Below are 23595 nucleotides of genomic sequence, written 5' to 3'. Positions count from 1 at the left end.
AAACAACAATGGAAATGATCACTAAATTTAATTTATAGATTATTTTTCCTTGCTGTTTAACCATATGCAATGACAATTTTTGTAAAATTATTGACTCAATTAGGAGAATGCCCCTTTATAGAGAATACAATAAAAATACAAGAATGCTTCAGCAAATTGCCGTAAAAATACATCTCACAGGTTCTGTTTTCACTCCTACTGCACAATGTACGATTTCCTTTCTTTTGCATAAAACTAAGTTCTTCCCTTTCAAATAAACTTATTTTCCTTTGTTGTATACTGAGTCTTTCTAACCAGTTGTTTACTTCTATTTCTTGCAAGATACATTATTTTTTTTTTTACACCTACTGCATCTCTTCACCTTGCTTTTACATCCTTTCTCATTACAATATAGCCTCTACATCCCCTTGTTCTTTATTCTCCTTAACCTTTTTTGCAGAATCTGGCAATGCTGACCACTTCCTTCAGGACATATTTCTTACCCAAATAATGTTCTATCCAACTGCTCATTCTGTCTCTCTTTCTTTTTATGATAGAGAAAGTAATACATTTCCATTGATTTATTCAGTCAGAAACACATATTAAATGTCTCCTGTGTGTCAGCATTTTGCAAATGATAACACATCGCCTGTTCCCAAAGAACTTAACTGTTTTGATGGGAAGGCAGATATATAATGAACGCAAACCTAAGATCATTTTCACGGTAGTGAGGTCTGTGAAGACACAGAAGTGAAGGCTTTCTGAATAACATGTGAGCATCCAGAAGGTTATTATTTGTTTTTGATCCAAAAAGTATTAAGGGGAAAATTAGACAACATATATCAATATATGGTGAGATTTTTCCTATCTAATGTTTGTTCCTTTGTCAAGCAAAGGAAGAATAAATTCGGCTATGAATCATTGATGGATTAATCAGAAAATACAAATCAAGAATAGCTTTACATTCTCAAATGATGTTGCTTTAGAAATTCCTGTGTTAATTTCTCACTTTATACAATTAATTTATCCTTTAAAAATGATCTCATTGGGCAAGAAGCTATATAATATCTATGTAATATTTTCCCCCTTCTGGTACGATGTGTACCTAATTCAAGTGCAGTAGTCTGCTGTAGCACAAAGTTTTTATCATGCCTTTTGTGATATTTCGTACTGATAGGAGCTCTCCTGTCACTCAGAATGATCTTTCACGGTCTTGTGAGGACTCATGCATATGAAAAATAATCCTTCATGACAGTTTCTTCCAATTTAAGACAGCAATTTCTTCCATATCTCCCTGTATTATTGATAACCATCATTGGTAAAAGGGAATTGTCTGCAACCCAGTAGAGATGAAAATGAATAGTGTTGGAGATTAACTATAAATGTAAACTTGCTAAAGAAATTATATCAGTTTAAGACATATTGTCTCTTGAAGATAGACAAATACTAAAGAGCTGGACTATACAGTTTATGGAAAAATGTTGTTTTCTCATCTCCTTTAATAAAACAAAACTTTTTTCTTTTTCCTTTCTTTCTTCCTTCCTTCCTTGCTTGCTTCCTTCCTTTGTCTTTCCCCCTCTCTTTTCTTTCTCTCTTTCTTTTTTTTCTCTTTCTTCTTAACATGGTATACATTAATTAATCTATGACTCAGTTTCCTCATGTGTAAAGTGAGACATTAGTCATAATTCCTTCATACAACTGTTGTGAAGATTAATTATGAAATGCTTACAATGTCATCTAAGTGCTTGTCATCTAAGTGCTATTTAAGTGTAGTAATGTTATTTTATCAGATCTTTATCACTATCTTATGGAACATTCAAGTATAAATTTTTGTACCTTCTATTGTGAGTCAAGGGCTATAATTCTTCTTTTACACTGTGTATGATGGGTAGACTTGCTATCAGAGCTGTCAATGCCCTAATTGCTGGAAGCTGTGAATATGTTATCCTCTGTAGCAAAAGAAACTTTGCGATGTGATTAAGTTAAAGACCTTAAAAGAGGGAGATGATTATGAATTACCAAGATGAGTTCAATATACTTATATGAGCCCTTAAACCAGAGGTACATTTTCTGTCTGGAATCAAGTGAGATGCAGCAGGAAGAAAAAGAGAGATCCCAGTCCTGAGAATACTTCCACCAAGACAGTTAAATGCTTACTTTCAATATTGGTACTGAATCTCAGAGGCAATTGGATAAGAAAGACACAGGGAGGGGAGAGAGAGAGAGAGATGTAAGAAGCAATAATAACTAAGTAGAAAAAAAATAAGAATATAGAGACACCATTAAAAATAGCAACAGATTCTAAAATATTTAAGAATGAATCTAACAAAAATCACACAAAACATGATTAAAAGGAAAATGACAACATGATTGAAAGTAGATTTTCATTTGAAACAAAACAATAGCAATATGATGAATGGTCTTCAAAGCAAAGATTATTCTGAGAAAAATAAAGGAGGACAATTTTTACTAGAAGTCAAGATATATTGTAAAAATATACTAATTAAAACCTAGTAGTTTTGTACAGAATGACAGAAATGACAGAATGATAGAAAGCTTTGTTTTAGAGAAAATCTTTTTAGCTTGATAAATGGAAATATATCTTAAAAAAACAGAAAACAAGGGGGGCTCCTGGGTGGTTCAGTTGATTAAGCAACCAACTCTTGCTTTCAGCTCAGGTCATGATCTCATGGATCGTGAGATGGAGCCCCATGTGGGGCTCTATGCACAGTGGAGATTCTGTTTGAAGATTCTCTCCCATGTGTGGTGATGAGCACTGGGTGTTATACACAACTAATGAATCATTGAATACTACACCAAAAACTAATGATGTACTATACGCTGCCTAATTTGAACATAAGAAAAAAAAAAGATTCTCTCCTTCTGTCCCTCCCCCAGCCTGCATGCATGTTCACAGTCTCTCTCAAATAAATAAATACATCTTAAAAAACCCAGAAAGCAAGAATCTTAAAGAACTGAGAAATTTTATCATATTTAAAATAAATATTTTGTAATACAAAGACATTCTAAATGTTCAAATAAGCGAAAGACAAATGGATATAAAATGGGCATAATATTGATCATTATAAAATTATGAACAAGCAATTTATGAAAAAATAAATCAGACTATCCAAAGATCTAAGGAAGAATTCTTTATAATCATATACAGAGCAAATAAATAAATAAATAAATAATTTGCCTTGATCTACATGTATTAACATGGATACATTTTCAAAATATTGTGTTAAATAAAAACACTCAATTGCTATGAGACAGGATAATAGGGCACAACTTATGTGAATTATAAACTTATTCATAAAAAATATCATCACAAAGTTTGTGGTTATGATATTCAATATATGGAAATATGAACTGGAATAATAGACACCATTTTGGGGGGGGATGTCTGCTGAGCAATGGAGCAGGGAAATATATTCATACCTAACAGTTTTGAGTGTTGTGCCCAACTTGTGTCTATAATATTAATCTCTGGGATTTTTATGTTTAAAAAAAGTAAAAAACTTGGGGAACAATCAGTCAGGCATTTTGGCCCGTTTTGCAACAATATATTCTCATTAAATAATAGTATAAACCATTTCAGTTTTTAGCGTGAACTGTAAAAAAAAAAAATTGGAGTTGAACGCTTTGGCTTGGTTTTTGTGAGAATATTTGTATTTCCAAATTGGCATAGTTACGTATTCTTATTGACCACAGCAAATGTGACATAAAGCAAGCAAAACTGCAGTTTGCACTTGAAATACATAATGCATTATTTAATTAAACTCTGCTTTATATTTCTAGAACCACAAGAGGTGGCGGGAGCCTTATTTTATTCTCAAATAAAAATATGAAAATTATTTTAGCTTTGAGAATTTTTCATGCATTGATTCATTCATTTTTTTCATCTAGGCAGTGCACGTTTATTAACCTAAGCCCAGTGTTATTCTTTGAAAATAAAACAGTATTTAGAAAAGCACTAGAAATCTTAGTCATTTGGAATTTTTTCTTTCGACTTTATGTAAGCATAGAAAATTATTTTTTCTGACTAATGTTGAATATCTGCTTGGAAAAGACCAAAGAAATTTTTATTATGCTAGATGACAGGGTTTGAGGAGGAGAGATATGGCAAGTAACAGCATGACAGCTAAAGAGGTTGGCAGGTCTATTGAATAAATACATTCCTGTTGATTATCAGAGTAATCTGTCTTTTGTTTCTCAGGTACTCCACCTTATGCCATCAAAATGACCTCCTTACAGAGGTTTGAATGAAATTATCTATGTAGATAGTTATACTTAATTATGATCAAAATAAATACAGCATTTGTATTGCTATAAGTAGATGAATAATACAATTTTTAAAGTATAAAATTTCAAACTTTTTATTCTTTTATTTCACAGTAACTAGAAACCTGACTCATCCTAGTCGACAAAACTGCAAAAATGTTATATATGTGTGTGTGATTCAGAATGTTAAAATCATACTTGAAACAATTGTAATCATTTGTTCTTGACAATAAAAAGTCACAGTCACTCACTTTGACAACACAATGATGGGTTCTTTTTATAGTTCGCTCAGATGTTCTAAGAACTTAAGGAATTGCAGTTAAATTACTTACATTTAAATACCATTTCTAAATCATGGACCTGTTCTGATTTTTTAATCAGCCTCAACAATGAAGCCCTAATACATATTTTAGATATTTAGAATGTGTCAATTTAAAAAACTGAACAGTAATTCTATTTAGAAATCACACAAATCTCTCTTACCTAAAGTTGATGAAAAAATTATCCTACAATGCCCTTAAATATGTTACTATATGTTAATACATATAGTTTTATTTGCTATGAATTTTTCTTTTATTGATTATATTTCAAATAAATAAAAAAGTATTAATTATAGGCTCAGTTAAATTCTTTAATGATATTGACATTGTCTTTTAAATCCCTATAAACTTCAGTTGCCAATCAATCTTTCTAGAAAATTTGAATATTCTTACTGGCTAAGAAGAAGATTGTCCAGGGCGCCTGGGTGGCTCAGTCGTTAAGCGGCTGCCTTCGGCTCAGGTCATGATCCCAGGATCCTGGGATGGAGTCCCACATCGGGCTCCCTGCTCAGCGGGAAGCCTGCTTCTCCCTCTCCCACACCCCCTGCTTGTGTTCCTGCTCTTGCTGTCTCTGTCTCTGTCAAATAAATAAAATCTTTAAAAAAAAAAAAAAAGATTGTCCATCTTTTACGGACAATGGACATCTAAGAGACCAAGAATTACTACAATGTCTTTTAATCTGTATAGTTAAAATTTTCCTTTATATTCTGAATAATCTCACAGATTTTTGTTTTGCTATTATTCATATGTAGAGGTAGTTGTGATTAATCATATTTTCAAAGTAAATTTATATTTTTGTCATTAAATTAAGTACATTTTCAATTGATGAATACTAAGTACATAAGCTGTATCTTGTGGTAGTCTGAAAATACTTAGACATAAAAAGAGTTCCTCCTATTGGATCAATTATAAGATAGTTCTGCCATTGTTTGCTCACTTTGAGAAGTATTAAAGTGTCGCAATGTGCTCTAACTTTTCATGAAACATTTTAATATAATGTCTCCATGAAAATTATTTTCCTGTAGAAAAACCTGGAAAAATTGGTATTGGAATTTTCTTTCAAGACAGCAAACATCTGACAAACAAAATTTATTTTAATTGGAAATAAGAAATTACATTTTAAAAAGAGAGCTTGTGAGGGAGATAAGATATTAATATTGTGATTTAATAATATATATACATATTTATATATAATTATTTGTATATGTTTTATATATTATATATTATATATAATTATATATCTAGTCATTTTCCAAACAACTTTTATTTTTCCCCTGTATTCCAAATATATCTTACATTTAGAGCAGACAAAAATGTGTAGGCATTACATTTTAGTTATCTACTAATGCCATGATTGTATTTTGCCAAAAGATTACATTAATGAACAGTACATGATGTTAATAACTTGGCTGAGCAGAGTTTTATAACTGATATGTAGCAGTATGATCTGTTCTATTACATGACTTGCTCTGCATACATAATGTCTGAAATTCATGAATATAAATTAAAAATAAAGAGAATTCTAAAAAAAAGTATGTTCTTAATATTTAGTCAACTTTTATGGCAATTACCCTGTGGCTGTCACTTCACAGGGTGCATTTTTATGTCAGGGGTAATATATTTTGTGTGGTGTGGTAATATAGTTGTATTTTTAGTGTTATGTTGATAAGTGTTGTAATTTGGTTAAGAATGGTTCACCTATCTGTTTTAATGCTTTCAGGTTTTTTCTGTTATATCCATGACATATTATCGTCCAGTCTGATAACTTGATATTTTGTTAACATTTTTTTAAAGTTTGTGTGTGTATGTTTGTTTTATTAACCCTCTTATGGTAATTTACAATTGATATAATCTATAATCAATTATGATGTCTCAATAAAATTATCTCCCAGCTACTAGTTTAAAATCTATTTATCCACGAAAGCCTGTCTAAATTAATAGAGCTATTGTTTTCAATATTTATTATTCTACCAAATGAGGAACTGCTTCTCATGAAAAGAAACTCACATTAACATGTGTGTGCGTACACGTGTGTGTGAGGTGTGTGTGTGTGTGTGTGTGTGTTACGGTGTACTTTGTAAATTTGAAATCTTTCCAATTATGAGACATATAGCCACCTCATAAATGATTCACATGGTACCCAGAGGTACAGTTAAAGAGGGCAAACTGCTGTCATGAACATGTTTGTATAAAGCTATATAAATAATAAATTAGTTCTCTCTTGAAGAGTCAGGATACAGTGCCTATGTCTAATAAATGGTGAACATGAAATTATGTAATTCTTTATTAAGAAAATGTGTCCTCTAGAAAGATAATATGTATCCTTTTGCTATTTGTAAAGATTGCTTCTGAAGAATAACAATGAAAATATAGTGAAATGTTTAAAATAAATTTTCTACTATATATTTTTGGAAAATAAATAAGGAGCCTCCATTAATTTCTAGTTCAGTACATTGTCCTTATGCATGTATGCTGGTCAGATACTACCCCAAATTGTGCTAAAAATATGCTATGAAAGGAAACACAAGGAAGTAATTTTATGATTAATCTTCCACGTAGCAGACTTCTTATAACTTGATAAGCTAAAAGGTATTTGAGTGTCGGCTTCATGATGTACTTCATCATATGAAGATATATATCAATTTGGTGGTAGTTGTAAAGTGTTGTATTTTTTTAACCAATTTTAAATTATTTTTCTTAGTGCAGTATGAAAATTGAAAGTGCTTAAGAAAACTAAAACTTCTGATTAATACCAGTGAATTGAACAATAAGTTCTATTATGTCTGCAAATCACTAAAATGACCATATTGGAATTTTTAAAGGCATTTCCCACAAGAACAAAATAAAGGAGAGAATAGCAATATGTATGATGAGATCTAGTAGGAAGACAGATGAATGGGAACTGGTTTACTTGAGTCAAAATCTCTGAGGCTAAGATGAGAAAGAAACGAAAGAAAGAAAGAAAGAAAAAGAAAGAAAGAAAGAAAGAAAGAAAGAAAGAAAGAAAGAAAGAAAGAAAGAAAGAAAGAAAGAAAGAAAAGAAAGAAGAAAGAAGGAAGAAAGAAAGAAAGAAAGAAAGAAAGAAAGAAAGAAAGAAAGAAAGAAAGAAAGAAAGAAAGAAAGAAAGAAAGAAGAAAGAAAGAGAAACAGAGAGAAAGAGAGAGAGGAGGAGAGGAGAGAAGGGGAGGGGGGAAAAAGGAGGAGGGGACCAAGAATATCACTGGACTCATTTTTGACAGGTTGTGATGTATACATTTTTATAATTTCACTGACAGTCAACAGTTATCTTCCTATCTTTCAATGGCCCCAGTCTCATATATGCTTGTGTTTTATGTAAATTACTATTCCCAACCTTGGCAAGATCATGTGCAAGGGAATTAGTGCTAAGTTTTCATGCTACACAAAGCCCGTCTACTGTATCCCTGGAATAAATCCTTCTATATCATGGTGAATGAATTTTTTGTAATGTATTGTGGATTCAGTTTGCTAATATTTTGTTGAGGATTTTTTTTAAAGATTTATTTATTTATATTAGAGAGGGGGGCACAGGGAGAGGGAGAGAGAATCTGAAGTGGACTTCACATTGAGCTCATGACTGTGAGATCACAACCTAAGCCAAAACCAAGAATCAGATGCTTAGCCAACTGGCCACCCAGGCGCCCCTTGTTGAGAATTTTTGCAAATATATTCATCAGAGATATTGGCCTGTTGTTTTCTTTTTTATTCCTTTTTTTTTTTTTTTTGGTAGTTTATATCTGGTTTTGGTAATGGGATAATGCTGCCTCATAGAATGAATTTTGAAGTTTTCCTCCCTCTTCTATTTTTTTGGAATAGTTTGAGAAGAATAAGTATTAACTCTTCTTTAAACATTTAGTAGAATTCATCTGTGATGCCATCTGGTCCTGCACTTTTGTTTTTGGGATGTTTTTGATTAATGGTTCAATTTCATTGCTAATAATCAGTCTGTTCAAATTTTCTATTTCTTCCTGATTCGGTTCTGGAACGTTATATGTTTCTATGTATTTATCCACTTCTAGCTTGTCTCATTTTTTGACATATAATTTTTCATAATATTCTGTTAAAATCCTGTGTATTTCTGTGGTGTCAGTTGTTATTTCTCCTTCATTTCTAATTTTATTTATGAGTCTTTTTTTTTTTTTTTGATGAGTCTGGCTAAAAGTTTATCAATTTTGTTTATCTTTTCAAAGCACCAGCTGCTGGTTTCACTTATCTGTTTTACTGTTTTTTAATCTCTATCTGAATTATTTCTGCTCTCATCTTTATTATTTCCTTTTTTTTCTGTTGGCTTTGGGATTTATTTGTTCTTTTTCTAGTTCCCTTAGTTATAAAATTAGGTGTTTATATAGATTTTTCTTATCTTTTGAGGTAAGCCTGTATTGCTATAATCTTTTCTCTTAGAACAGCTTTTGTGGCATCCCAAAGATTTTGGACCATTGTGTTTTCATTTTCATTTGTCTCCATGTTTTTTTTTTTAATTTCTTCTTTGATTTTTTTGGTTGACCCATTCATTGGTTATAGCATGTTATTTGGCCTCCTTATATTTATATTCTTTCCAGATGTTAAAATAATTTAATAGGTTTCCATACTTTTTAGTAAATTCCTCCTTATATTTTCAATCTGGCATCAAAACCACACTCAGAGATAGTATTTAGCTATTATCTTGTATATCTAAACCATTTGTTAAAATGTTGAATTTAGGGCACCTGGGTGGCTCAGTTGGTTAAGTGACTGCCTTTGGCTCAGGTCATGATCCTGGAGTCCCGGGATCGAGTCCCACATCGGGCTCCCTGCTCAGCGGGGAGTCTGCTTCTCCCTCTGACCCTCTTCCCACTCGTGCTCTTTATCTCTCATTCTCTCTCTCTCAAATAAATAAATAAAATCTTTAGAAAAAAATAAAATAAAATGTTGAATTTAATACTTCTACATTGGTTGGTAAAGTCACTGCTCCAAATCCTCAATATGCTCCTTTCCCTTTCTCAGGACTTCTGGACTTTCTTGTAATCCAAAAATTAGAGGACATAGTCTAGCATAATAAGGAATATTCACAACTCTGTTCTGATTTTATGGTTTAGTGCCTGTGTCTACTCAAAATTTTAATGCCAAACACACATTTTGCATAACATGTAAGACCAAATCTTCATAGTTACTCAATTTTTCTCCAGCTAAGATTTCCTGGCAAGACTCATTATATCTTTTCCCCTCCTCATTTCTGAGAAGTATTGTTACAGAGTTCTGTATTATGATTACATTAAATATATAGATAAATTTAGAGACATTGAACATCTTTACAAGATTGTAAATTTGTAGTTAACAACATGATTCCTCCACAGAGACAAAATAGACTTATAAGTTCTTTTGCAAAAGTTCTACACATTTCTAAAGAAGTTCATGTTTCTAGATTTTATGTTTAAACATTTTGGACAGGAATTTTTTTCTAAATTATGCTTACTAAGTGCTATTAAAGTTTAAGAAATATTTCTTTTTTCACATTTATTGGTACACCTGACCACCTTACCGAAATCTCAGAATTTTCCAGTGGTTTTTATTTCCTTATGCTTAGTAAATTAAAATAATTTTATTGATGAATAATGATCATTTTTATTCCTTCTTTCCTATATTTTTATTTCTTGTGTATGCATGATACACATCAGAGTTTTCATTAAATATTTAAGGTTTCCTCCTGGGCAGATGTAGAATTACACTCCCTTACTCCTTCAAATTGGATATGGCTAAGTGGGTTGCTGTGAACCACATTTATGCATGTCATTTCCAGGTGGAATCTTTAATAGCCAGGTAATAATTGACCATCTTTCCTACTCTCAGACCAGTAACCAAGAAATCAGAGATGAGTGTTACATCAGCCTGGGAACTTGGGTAATTATGTCATATGTTCAAAAAAATAATTAGGTCTGTAGCATAAGATATTTACTCTTTTTAAAAAACATGAACTTTTTGTTTTCTTCTTCATATCTATGGGTAACGACAAGGACTCTAGAATAGGTAGAAATATTACATTGTAAGTGTCCCATCTAAACAACATTATATAATCATACCCTGAATCTTATATTCAGTATACATCCTGTTTAGAAGAAATTTTATATAATATACTAAATAAGGTTAGTATCAATCGCTACTTTCAGCTCAAAGAGAATTTTCCTTTTTATAATTTTTCTGTGAAGAACTTTATTTAAAGTATTCCATTCAGAAAATAAATGGTCATGTCAATTTTTGCATATGTAAATGTACATATATACCTACATATATCCTTCTATTTGAGAAAACAATATTGGTTAAAATTTGGCAAAGTTAAATCAAACAAAATGTATCACATCATATACATGTTTTGTATATATTTTATATACATACACACCACACATACATACTTTTCTATTGTATAATGAGGTCCTTGAGAAGAGAGGATGGTTACTTATTTTTTTATTTTTCTTTATATTATCACATGCCTAGAATAATATCTAGTTCATCTTGACTGAAGTTCGAACTATAAATGCTATTATGTCCTATAGTTTCTGTACTCTTGATGTAGTCAAATAATTTGTGTACTTACAATATGAAAGGTTGTAAAACTTGCCTTTCTTTGTTTAAAAAAGAAGAAAAAAGCATTTAATTTTCTTTTCTGTTATAATAAAATGCTGATAGAATCAGACCTTTAAATGACTCTGTGTGTGTGTGTGTGTGTGTGTGTGTGTGTGTAGTTCTCTGCTTATAGTTTAATAAGTACAATTATTATTTCATGAGGCACCATTAACTTTTATGGTAGTTTTTCTACACATATAAAGTCACTACCCATTTGATGCCCTGGATAGTCTTATTTTAAGATTGGTATAAATAATTGCATGCACAGGGCTCCAGTTATCTTTTTAAAGAGCATATTTTAATTGAGTTTGAATGCCTAGGCAAGGAGACAATAATTAGGAAGCCAAACATAAAATCAATCATCCTGAGCCTCTCCGAACTCGGGGCTGACGGTCCCTTGCTGCCGGACATCCCAGGTATATCAGCCATGATAAAGAGACCTCGATTAAATACGTCAGTCACCAGCACCCCAACCACCCCCAGCTCTTCAGCATTGTCCACCAGGCCTGTGTGCGGAGCCTGAGCTGTGAGGTCTGCTCTGGCTGGGAAGGCCCTATCTTCTTTGGGGACGAGCAGCATGGTTTCATGTTCAGCCACACTTTCTTCATCAAAGACAACCTGGTTAGGGAATTCCAGCGCTGGTACGGCATCATTGTCATCATGATGGACTGGATTTACCTCATCAACTCCTGGCCCTTCCTGCTTGGGAAGATCCGAGGGATCATTGACGAACTGCAGGGCAAGGCACTCAAGCTTCTACTCAAGCTGTGAGGGCAGAAACCGTTCTGTTTGGGACGAGGAGACCGGTGGCACTTTCTGTGGCCTGCATCAGGACAGCAGAATGGGACAGCGTCTTTTGGAGTATTTGAGACAGAGCAGTTTGGCTGCCCACAGCGTGCCCAGAGGATGAACACGGCCTTCACACCCTTCCTGCATCAACGCAATGGCAATGCAGCTCATTCATTGACATCCTTGACGAGTGATGACAACTTGTGGGCATGCCTTCACACCTCCTTTGCTTGGCTCCTGAAGATGTGTGGCAGCTGGCTGATTAAGAAGCTCCTGGAGGGCACACCCACCGAGGACACCTTGGTCCAGATGGAGAAGCTTGAAGACTTGGAAGAAGAATCCGAAAGCTGGGACAACTCCAAGGCTGAAGAGGAGGAGAAAGCCCCTGTCTTGCCAGACGGTGCAGAGGGGCGGGATCTGACCAAGTGCCCAACAGATTCTTCCTTGCTCTCAGACTGTGGAAACTGGCAGCCCCGAAAGTTGTCTGTCTTTAAGTCCCTTTGGCACATGAGGCAGGTCCTGGGTGCCCCATCCTTTCGCATGTTGGCTAGGCATGTTCTCATGGAAACCAAGTGATCTGGAAAAGTAGAGATGCAGAACTTGTCCAGTCAATTGTTGAAGTTCTTCAGACGATGCTGCCAGTGGGCTGTGTCTGCATCATCCCTTACAGCAACCAGTATGAGGAGGCCTACCGCTGCAACTTCCTGGGGCTCAGCCCACACGTGCAGATCCCCTCCCACGTGCTGGCCTCAGAATTTGCTGTCGTCATGGAGGCCCATTCAACCCCTTGCTCCAGCCTCCACCCAGCCGGGTGCGAGGATGACCAGTCCCTCAGCAAGTACGAGTTTGTCGTGACCAGCGGAAGTTCTGTAGCTGTGGACCGAGTTGGCCCCACCATCCTGAATAAGATGGAAGCAGCTTTGACCAACCAGAATCTGTCTGTGGGTGTGGTGGACCAGTGCCTCCTCTGCCTTAAGTAAGAGTGGATGAACAAAGTGAAGGTCCTTTTCAAATTCACCAAGGTGGACAGTCGGCCCAAAGAGGACACGCAGAAGCTCCTGAGTATCCTCGGAGCATCTGAAGAGGGCAGTGTGAAGCTGCTCAAGTTCTGGATGACGGGCCTGAGCAAAACCTACAAGTCCCACCTCATGTCCACAGTCCGCAGCCCCACAGCCTCAGAGCCTTGTAATTGACGCCACTGTAGGAACGTGAGCCCGGGCTCGCCCTCGCAGAAGTGATGACCATCCCCACCACTGAACTCAAGGATGGCTCTCTGACGGCAGTCACACCACTTTTGTTTCTGAACTGCCGGCATGGAGTTCTTTCCTAGCAAGCAGTGGAAACCCTCAGGGCTGAACCTTGCCCTCTGTGTGGGATTTGGACCTGGTAGAGTTTTCCGCACCATTCCATAAGCTGTTTGAATTGCTCTAGCCCTAAAGAGGGCTGTGTGAGACTTGGGACAGTAAGTCCCCTGTGTTTGAGCACCCTGTGAGAGAAGACTAAGGAGGACATGCATCTTATGTCTCTCAAGGATTTAGACTCAAAATTTATAGGAAAAAATGTCAGGCCAGTCCCAACTTGGGTATTTTGGCCGCAGTAACAAACCTCTCAAGGTTCATGTTTGAACCTTTCTATTCTGATACTTAAGACTTTTCCAGGTTTTATATATGTTTATATATATTGTATGTTTTGCTACGGTTGTGAATTTTCAGGACATGTGCCGATCCTTAGCCATTGTTAGTAATCTGGTTTTGAGCTCTGGGAATGGCTTTTGGGGTGGAATAGATGTTTCCTCATTTTTGGGCCCTTTGGGATTCATGTTCTAGAACCATGTGACTACGAAGTCTTCTGGCCATGCTCTCCTATGATTGCTTTGACATTTCCCTGTAGCTTGAGGACAGGCCCCTGATCTTTTTTTTACACAAAGATGATACTTTGCTGAAATGTCGGATGGAGCCATTTGACTTGCCTAACTCACTGGATGTGGAGTTGAGAAACCCACCATAGTTTTATTCCATGTCATTTTGCCCTTTATTGCTTCTTTAAACATTTAGATTTGGCTACAGGTAACAGTTTTCAGATTATGGTGATTTAAGATAGTTTCATCATCCCAGCATGCACTTTTAATAAGGATTCATGGCTTGGAGGGATTTTTTCAGCAGATTTGCTGATTTGTTTAGAGTTTTTTTGGTGTGTTTGCTTAATTTATATTTAACATGGAAACTAAGTTTATATGACTAGGTATCTATCATGCAGGAACATTAAAACACAATAAAGATGTATTTTTATAAAAAAAATCAATCATCCTTATCCAAGACTCTTCATTTATGCTAATCTTTAAGACTGGAGTGATTAACAAATATATATCTTGAGCATACACACCTAAAGGCAATGGATTTATCCCAAATCAAGTGATCTTACCTTTTATTAAAATTTTCATTTATAAAACATTGTGTAAAAGCTGAGGATTTGCCTGTGAACTTAACTGTTCTACCTCCAACCTAACTTTGTTCTACCTATTCATCTTTAGAAACAAAATGTTCTTTACAAAAGTTATCAGTTTGACATAGAAAGTAAATTTCTTCCTACTCTGTGAAGTATGATTAATGGGTATAGTAAATAATTTTTTAAATGTGATATTTCAAATACAAGAATGAAATAACAGAAATGAGATATAAGGTAACAATAGATGCAATATGGTGATAAATATAATTTGTATGGCAAAATAGCTAAATATCCAAATTACAGAAACTCTAAAAAATGTAGTTAAATTATGAATAAAAGTAATGTTTATTCATTTATATAAATATATCATATCTAGAAGACATCACTTTTATCTGGAAGGGAGAAGAAATGAATATTAAGATGGAGAATGTACTCATTCGTAGATGCCTTGTGGCTTACTATGGTCTCATCAAAAACAACTGGAGACTCTTGATATTTTCAGTTTAGAGGTCTTTGGGAGGGATATTAGTTATCATGCTATTTTTCCTATCTTCCTTTTAATTCTTAAAATTCCAAAATTATATTTCCACCTGTTCCAGGATTCTCAGCTAAAGATGCTCATGGACTGCAAGTCACTAATAATATAGCTCAGTTCTCTATAATTCCCAGACATCATGTGTCACATTTTTAATTCTAAATTCCCAGGAAGGTAAATACGAATGTCCAACCTAAACCAATCAATTGTAACTAGGAGACCAAGTCCAAAATCGGGGATATGAGAGGAAGTCGTCATCGTTAATAGGGCAGGCTTTTCCAGCAAATATGTGTTACACCCTTTTAACACATATTCGTGACTCCTATTCCGACTCTCTCTGCAATCTCACCTTGTATCATTGTTTCCATAACCCACTATCCTGCAGGTATTCTGGTTTCCCAGTTTCTTGTCCATAGTAAACTATTTGTTCAGCTTTGGACCTTTCATTTGCTGTTTCTTCTTCTTTTTTCTTTTTTTAATTTAAATTCAAGTTAGTTTACATATAGTGTAGTATTGGTTTCAGGAGTAGAATTTAGTGATTCATCGCTTATGTATAACACCCAGTGCTCATCACAAGTACCCTCCTTAATGCTCATCACCCATTTAACCCAACTCCTACTCACCTCCCCTCCATCAACCCTTGCCCACAGCAACTTCTTACTAGAAATGTCTCCAGGGGCAAGGGAAACAAAAACAAAAATGAACTATATTGGGAACTCATCAAGATATAAAGCTTCTACAGAATGAAGGAAAGAATTGACAAAACTGAAAGGCAACTGACTGAATAGGAGAATATATTTGCAAATGACATATTGGATAAAGGGCTACTATCAGAACTTATAAAGAACGCATCAAAATCAACACCCAGAAAATAAAAATCCAGTTAAGAAATGGGCAAAAGAAATGAGCAGACATTTCTCCAAAGAAGACAGACAAATGGCCAAAAGACACATGAAAAAATGCTCAACATCACTCATCATCAGGGAAATACAAACCAAAACCATGATTAGATAACACCTCACACCTCTCAGAATAACTAAAATTAACAACACAAGAAACAACAAATGTTGGCAAGGATGCAGAGAAAGGGGAACCCTCTTACACTGTTGGTGGGAATGCAAATTGGTGCAGCCACTTGAAAACAGTATGGAGGCTCCTCAAAAAGTTAAAAATAAAAATACCCTACCACTCCGCAATTGTACTACTAGATATTTATCCAAAGGATACAAAAATGTTGATTCTAAGGAGCACACTCACCCCAATGTTTATAGCAGCAATGTCCACAATAGCCAAATTATGGAAAGAGCCTAAATGTCTATTGACTGATGATAGATAAAGAAGAGGTGGCATATATACACAATAGAATATTACTCAGCCATCAAAAAGAATAAAATCTTGCCATTTGCACAATGTAGGTAGTACTAGATTGTATGATGGTAAGCAAATAAGTCAGTCAGAGAAAGACAAATACCATATGATTTCACTCATATGTGGAATTTAAGAAACAAGACTGATGAACATAGGGGAAGGGAAGGAAAAATAATATAAGATAAATACCAAGAGGGAGGCAAGTGATAAGAGACTCTTAACTAGAGTTCATTTGCTGTTTCCTCCAGCTGGAATGTGTCTCTATACTTTTTGCAGAATTTAATCTGGACAGGGTTTCTGCTTGCATGCTTACCTTTCACAGGTAGATCACCCTGTGGAAATTAGCTTCCTCACCATGTGTATTCTATCTCATCACCCTTTAACCATCCTGCAAATAATCACAAACTGTAGTTTTCTACTTTTTTGTTTTCTTATTCTTTCTTATTGCCATCAGAATTTAAATCCCATGAAGACAGAATATTTTAATCCTTATTACTGCTATGTCTCCAGTGACTAGTTCAATCAATACATTTGCAAATGAATAAATTTAAATAATTTTATAGTGAGGAGTGAGCTTGAATTTTTGATTCCTGAATTTCCCCCTCCTATTTTACAGTTTTAAAACATAGAACATTATCAACTATGTCAAATAATTAGATATAAAGGTGAATAAGTTATATTTTTTTTTAGTTTTTATTTTAATTCCAGTTAGTTCACAGTGTTGTATTAGTTTCAGGTATACAATATAGTGATTCAACAGTTCCATACATCACCCTACATTCATCATGACAAGTGTACTCCTTAATCCCCATCCCTTATTTAATTCATCTCACCACCTCCCTCCCCTGGCATATAAGTTACTGACGCAAAAAATGAGAAAATCACACATACTATTAGCATTATCAGGAGTTAATGTTCAAAATTCTTGTACACCAAAAAAGTGTGGTACAATTCCTGAGTGTATGCAGTCTAGAAACAAACTCAGTTTAAATTCTAACTTGATACTGTTCCTTTATGTCACTTAATATCTCCATGACTCAATTTTTTATCATGAAGAGAGAATAATACCTATAAAGTAGCTTTTTATGGAAATTAAGTAAATAAATATGTAAAATGCTTACAACACTAAAAGACGTTGTCTATAAATGTGTTCTGTTCTTAAGACTGGAATTTTCACGATTCATTTGTTTACTTATCTGAAAATGAACTGTACAGAGAACTAAGCAGCTTCTTAGTAAATTGCTCAGAAAAGTAGCAATCCAATGGGATGATGTTATATATACCCTTACAATGTCAGTTCCCTTAGCAAATATAAACACAATATAAATTTAATTTAAATTTGAGCCACATTTGTTAACCTAAGTCAATCATTATAATTACAATGGTGCCTTTATTTTATAAATTATGGATTTTTTTCTGCAATATAATTTTAATTTACCTTTTCATCGACTTACCAATAAACTTCCCTTCAACTTGAACACAGGGAAAAAAATGACTGTTTTTTAACAGTATGTGGTTATCTTGTTTATTTATGCCCAGAGCCAAAAGGATGAATTTGCTGTATAAACTGCATGACACATGCTAGACCATTACTGGCAATAATTGTCATTCTGCAGCAAAAGTCTCACTTTCATTTTTGCCCAAGGCAGAATATGTCTCTTTTTTTTTATATTTAGAACAGAAAGGATGGAAAGAGATTATCAGCCTAACCATTTGAATCCTGGGGTAAATATGAACTATGTCTTGGAATCCAATGTCTCTCTCTCTCTCTTCTTAATGTAAGGTTTTGCTTAAATTTTATTTTCCTTATAAAGTGAAGAAAAAAGTTTATCATAATAGTGGAAGTACTGGAGGGTGCCTGGGTGGCTCAGTTGGTTAAGCAACTGCCTTCGGCTCAGGTCATGATCCTGGAGTTCCAGGATTGAGTCCCACATTAGGCTCCCTGCTCAGCAGGGAGTCTGCTTCTCCCTCTGACCTTCCTCCCTCTCATGCTCTCTCTTTACCATTCTCTCTCTCTCTCAATAAATAAATAAAAATCTTTAAAAAAATAATAGTGGAAGTACTCTTGAAATTAGTTTCTCATTGAAGGAAAATCATTTAACGTTTTTTTTTTTTATAGTTCAAAAGTTTGTTGTAGAAGCAAATGTAGCTGATTGCACAATCTGAATAGATTATAAAGATCAGAAGGGATGTTAAATGTATCAAAATGAGAACAGTGATCATAAAGACTTATGTCAAAAATATCTGCATAAATGAAGTCTATAAATTTCCCAGATTTGGGGAAAAAAAGATTAGCTTACACATCCAAGAAGTCCACTGGACTCCAAATAAAATAAAATCAAAGAAAACCCCATGGAGATACAACATAATGATATTGCATAAAGCTGAAAGTAAAGAGAAAATGTTGAATGCAGCAAAAGAAAAAAGACAGATCACATTCATAAAACAATGAATCAAAAAATGGGTAAGTTTTTATCAGAAATAATAAAAACCAGAAAACAATGAAATGACATATTCAAATCTTGTAAGACAAAATCTGTCAACCAAAAATTCTTTATCCAGTGAAACTATTCTTTTAAAATGAAGGGGAAATAAACACATTTCTAGACAAACCAACAGTGAGAGAGAGAGTTTGCTAGCAGACTTATGTACAAGAAATTAAGGTAAAATTGTTGAAATGATGCCAGATGTTATTTGAATTGGCAGCAAGGAAGAAAAGCACCAGAAATAACATTATTTAAATTTGTTTTAAAGTCTTACAACTGTTAAAGTAGAAATAAATACATCTTTTGAAATCGTAATACGTAAAGTTAAATATTTTTCAAAATGTAGGAGAAATAAATATGCCTAATGATATCGTACATGAAATTTTTTACATGAAAATATAGTGCTTTTTGCTTAAATCAAGTGATTTATAATTTTAATATCATTAATTTAGTCTATATTTTATATGTACTATTGAAAATCTATTTATTTTAAAAGACAAAATGGATAAATTTAAATATCTTTGGAAAACAATTGGAAAACAATTATAAAGGAAGAAAGAATTTTCCCCTCGACTCTTCTAGGTTCTTGGCTGAGAGAGATAAATGGGAAAAACAAACAGAAGTTAAATAACATATATACTTTTTATATGTATGAGAGATACCCAGGGAAACAGTAACTCCCAGAAATGGCCCAAGTCACCACCTTAAGACCACCTAGTGTTAAAGATAACAGAAAGGTGTTAGAGGTGATAGGGGTGGTAGGAGGCCAGTTATTGGAAGTTACCAGGAAAAACACACTAAACACAAGTATATATTTTATGATTTGATCACTGTCCTCTTTCTGGTACAGATATGGAGAAACAAATGGAGATTTCCCTTATAAATGCAAATGTCTTTTACAAAAGGGTAACTTTTACTCTGTTTTCAGAATTTCTCCTGTGCAGTTTCTCAAAATAAACTTTATGTCAAAGATGCATATTTTAGGGTGGCATATTCTATTACCCTTTAGCTATTATATGACTCTGCCACTGTTATAAGCAGATAAACATAGACTAGTCAAATATTTTCAAAAGAAGGGTAATAGGTGAAACAGAGACCTTAGCAGCTGCCTTGAATTATCCATCTAGATTAGCCCACACCTAGCCTACCACTAAAGTGTAAATGACTTCCGCTGTAATCAGTAGAATCCACAGATATCCCAAACCTGGATCATCTAACTTTCAGCCAGTCCATGGTAACAAGAACTAAATAAATGCTTATTGATGTATACCCATGAGTTTTTTGGTTGTTTATTATACATTGTGGCAATAGATAATAGATGGAAATAATAAGAGAGTCAAGATTTAAACACCATCTCTCTTTGACTTATTGGCTATTTATACTTCAGAAAGTTTCTTAAAATTCAAGCTTCCTCATACATGTCGTGTGGATAATAATACTGAATTCAAGAGCATTAAATGAGAGGGTCATGTGATCATTGCCTAGTAGGATCATAACTTCTGTCAAATGCAGCAGTAGTAAAAGTGTACAGATATCTCATATTAAATATTCATATTTTTTCACAAAAGCTTCCTCATCAATTTTTTTCATTAAATTAATACATGCATTTTTGAATGCTTACTATGTGTCAGGCTCTCTGCCAGGCTCTGGGATTAAAGTGATAAGGAAAATAGACTCAATGCCTGTTTTCCTGTACTTTATAGTTTAGAAGAAGAAATCGACAATTGAGAAATAATAATATAAAGATGCATAAATAATTGCAACAAGTGCTATCCAGTGCTATATGATGATATGAAACTTAAAGCAGTGAGATCTAGTCTGGCCTGGAGGTTTAGAGAAGACATTTCTAAGAAATGCTGCTAAAGATAAAAGAAAGTTTCATGCAAATTGTACTTACCATTTTTTCCTCAAATTTGAAACCCAGCATTTTGAAAGAAAGTTATGGAAAGCCTCCTAAACATGACAGTACTGGAAATATATATGATAATACTCTACCACATAATTAGAACAAACAAAAAAAGAGAGTCGATCAACCATACTAAAGAAAAATATAAGCTATCCTTCTGTTACCTCTATACAAAACATTACCAAATATTAATTATTAATTATGCAAAGAGACGGTGAGAATGTACAGTCAAAATATAAAATGCACATATATATATACTTATGTATATATATATATACGTGTGTGTGTGTGTGTGTGTGTTGGGGAGTTAATTAATAAAAATATCTTATATTATTATCAGGATTATGTGATTTGGGGTATTTTTTTAGTGTTTTTTTTTCAAATTGCTATTCATTATATTCTTTTCACCTAATTTTAAACAGCTTTCACAAAACTCCCTCCACTTTCTTTTTCTATTTTTAAGTTATATTTTCAGTTATTTTGGTAACAAAATTCAGTGGTAAGTTTGAATGTAAAATGCCCAATTTTTAAATAAACAAGGTCGCAAATTTGTATTCTACTATAATACTTTGGCCTAAGTGGTTTTAAAACAAAATAATAATGTTGCTATGGATCATCATGTCCCAATCAATTCTAAACTATTGTGGATTTGTGACCACTCAAGATTAACTAATAAATACATTAATCTTACTTCGGTGACAAATTTGTGTAAACACTTTCTATAGCCACTCTGCGTACAGACTGCCCTGTTATAATCTGTCCTGTTCTTCTATTTTCTATATGGAAACACCAGTATGTCATGGTGTTTGCGATGGTTAACTTTCTGTGTCAACTTGGCTGAACCACGGGGTCCCACATCATTAGTCTGGGCATTCTGTGAGGGCTTTTGAAATTAACATTTAAATTTGTAGACTAATAAGTAGATTGCCCTTCATAATGTGGGTGCACCTCACGCAGTCAGTTGAAGGCCTGAGTAGAACAAAAAGACTGACCCTTCTCCAAGGAGCAGAATTCTTGCCCTGTGGACTTTGAACTGAGACATTAGTTTTTTTCTGTTCTTTTTAATTAATTAATTTTTTTTATCTTGCCTTTGAACTTGAACTGAAACATGAGCTCTTTCTGAGGCTCAAGCCTGCTGGCCCTTGAACTGAAACAGCAATATCAGCTTTTCTGGTTTTCAGGCCTTTGGACCAGAAAAGGAACTAAGCCAGTGGTTTTTCTTGGATCTGCAGCTTACCATTTCACCCTGCAGGTACTGGGACTTAACAGCCTCCGTAGTCACAGATGCCAGGTCCTATAACAAATTTCTTTATATATATATAAGACATTTCTAAGAAATGCTGCTAAAGATAAAAGAAAGTTTCATGCAAATTGTACTTTATTGTATATATATATACAATATATATATATACACACACACACATCCTATTGGTTCTGTTTCTCTGGAGAACCTTTCCTTAATACATGTAATAAATGTTTCAACTGAGAAAATAGTACAACTGATTTTTCTATTTATCTTCTTTCTTTTCAAGCAAAAGATTCCAGTGTATATATAAACCAAGGAAAACATCTATTTTTTTGATGGCAGTTCAAATGAAAGCCAAACTTAAAACACTTCTTTTGTATGCTATGTTTTTCCTTAAAAGGCTTTCTGAAAGAGGCATACACTAAAAGCTAATAGTGTGCTTCAGCTTTTATAGTGTATATTTAATAAAAAGTATAGTAACTTGTAAGCCACCACCATCAGGTAATATTTTTCCATAGTCATTTATACATGTAGCTTATCAGAAGAATTACATCTAGTTTTGACTTGCTGAAATAGAAACTTTTTGACTTTATTAAGAGTTACTTTCATGATTTGTATAATTTGGGGTAATTAAAAAAAGGCAAATTCCAAAATGTAGCTCTCCAAATTGTGTGAAATATGAGAAATTGCTAATTTATGACCATGATAGGTTAAAAAAATGTAAAACTATAAAAGGAGCTGTAATACATACTCTTGTTAAAAAGATTCTGCAAAATACATATCAAATAAATAACAGCGTTTAGTTAGAAATTAAAATTTGAGCAGATGTTACTGAAAATATAGTTGAGCTATTTATCTTATCTTAATTTTTGCTAAAACAAAGCAGAATGCAAATAGTTGCTCATTTGTAGATTGCTTTTTATGTACTTCTTCTGTTCCGGCAGCCATAAGTTATTATTATTTTTGAATCATAAGTTAAATCAGAGAACACAACAGGCCACATTTCTGGATGTATATAAAAAAGGATTTTTCATCATGTGAAGATCAAACAGATATACCATATCACACTTGAAAAGCTTTTACAAGCCTTAAGCATTTTTCAGATTTCACCAGGACACCGCCACTGCCTAACTTATTTGGTGTAAACATTTCTGCTAAAGAAACGAATACCTTCCTGCACGTCAGCTCTGCATTGTCTCTGGATTATTATACACATCCCAACCAGCAACATTTTGAATTACAATTCTTCCTTCTGAAAGCTCTCTTCAAAGTGCTCATTCTCACCCTGGTCCCCTACCTTTATATCTGACTAAGTGTGATTTTCTATATTGAAAATTTCCAGATTTTCCTGAGGAAAACTCCAGTTTTATCTCTTCTTTATACACTCTATATATACTTTATGTAACCTTTAATCTGTTCCTTTGTACTGTGATTTACAGTTACCCCCATTTTTGTTTCTTAGGAGAGCAGAGTTTTCTTGGATTTGATTTTCAGTAAAACTCTCTCCTTCTCCTTGTATGCTTTGATGTACTTCTTGCCACTTTGTTGCATGATCCTTGATTTATTTTCATGTTATTCTACATGATCTGCTATTACTGTCATCACTTTCTCTTGGAGAATCT

General features: G+C 33.9%; 1 protein-coding gene across 1 annotated transcript; it reads left to right on the top strand.

Moving 5' to 3' along the window:
* Positions 1-11588: 11588 nt before the first annotated feature.
* Positions 11589-13180, top strand: LOC113925605 (folliculin-like; the record flags this gene model as incomplete). The annotated part of the gene is given in 3 exon segments (XM_027600120.1): positions 11589-11950; positions 12059-12546; positions 12549-13180. Coding segments are annotated over 3 exon segments (1482 nt in total), but the record flags the coding sequence as incomplete, so codon positions are not given.
* Between the last annotated feature and the right edge of the window lie 10415 nt (positions 13181-23595).

The sequence above is a fragment of the Zalophus californianus genome, chromosome 2, assembly GCF_009762305.2.
Source record: "Zalophus californianus isolate mZalCal1 chromosome 2, mZalCal1.pri.v2, whole genome shotgun sequence".
Taxonomy (NCBI): domain Eukaryota; kingdom Metazoa; phylum Chordata; class Mammalia; order Carnivora; family Otariidae; genus Zalophus; species Zalophus californianus.
This window is presented reverse-complemented; position numbering and strand designations above follow the sequence as displayed.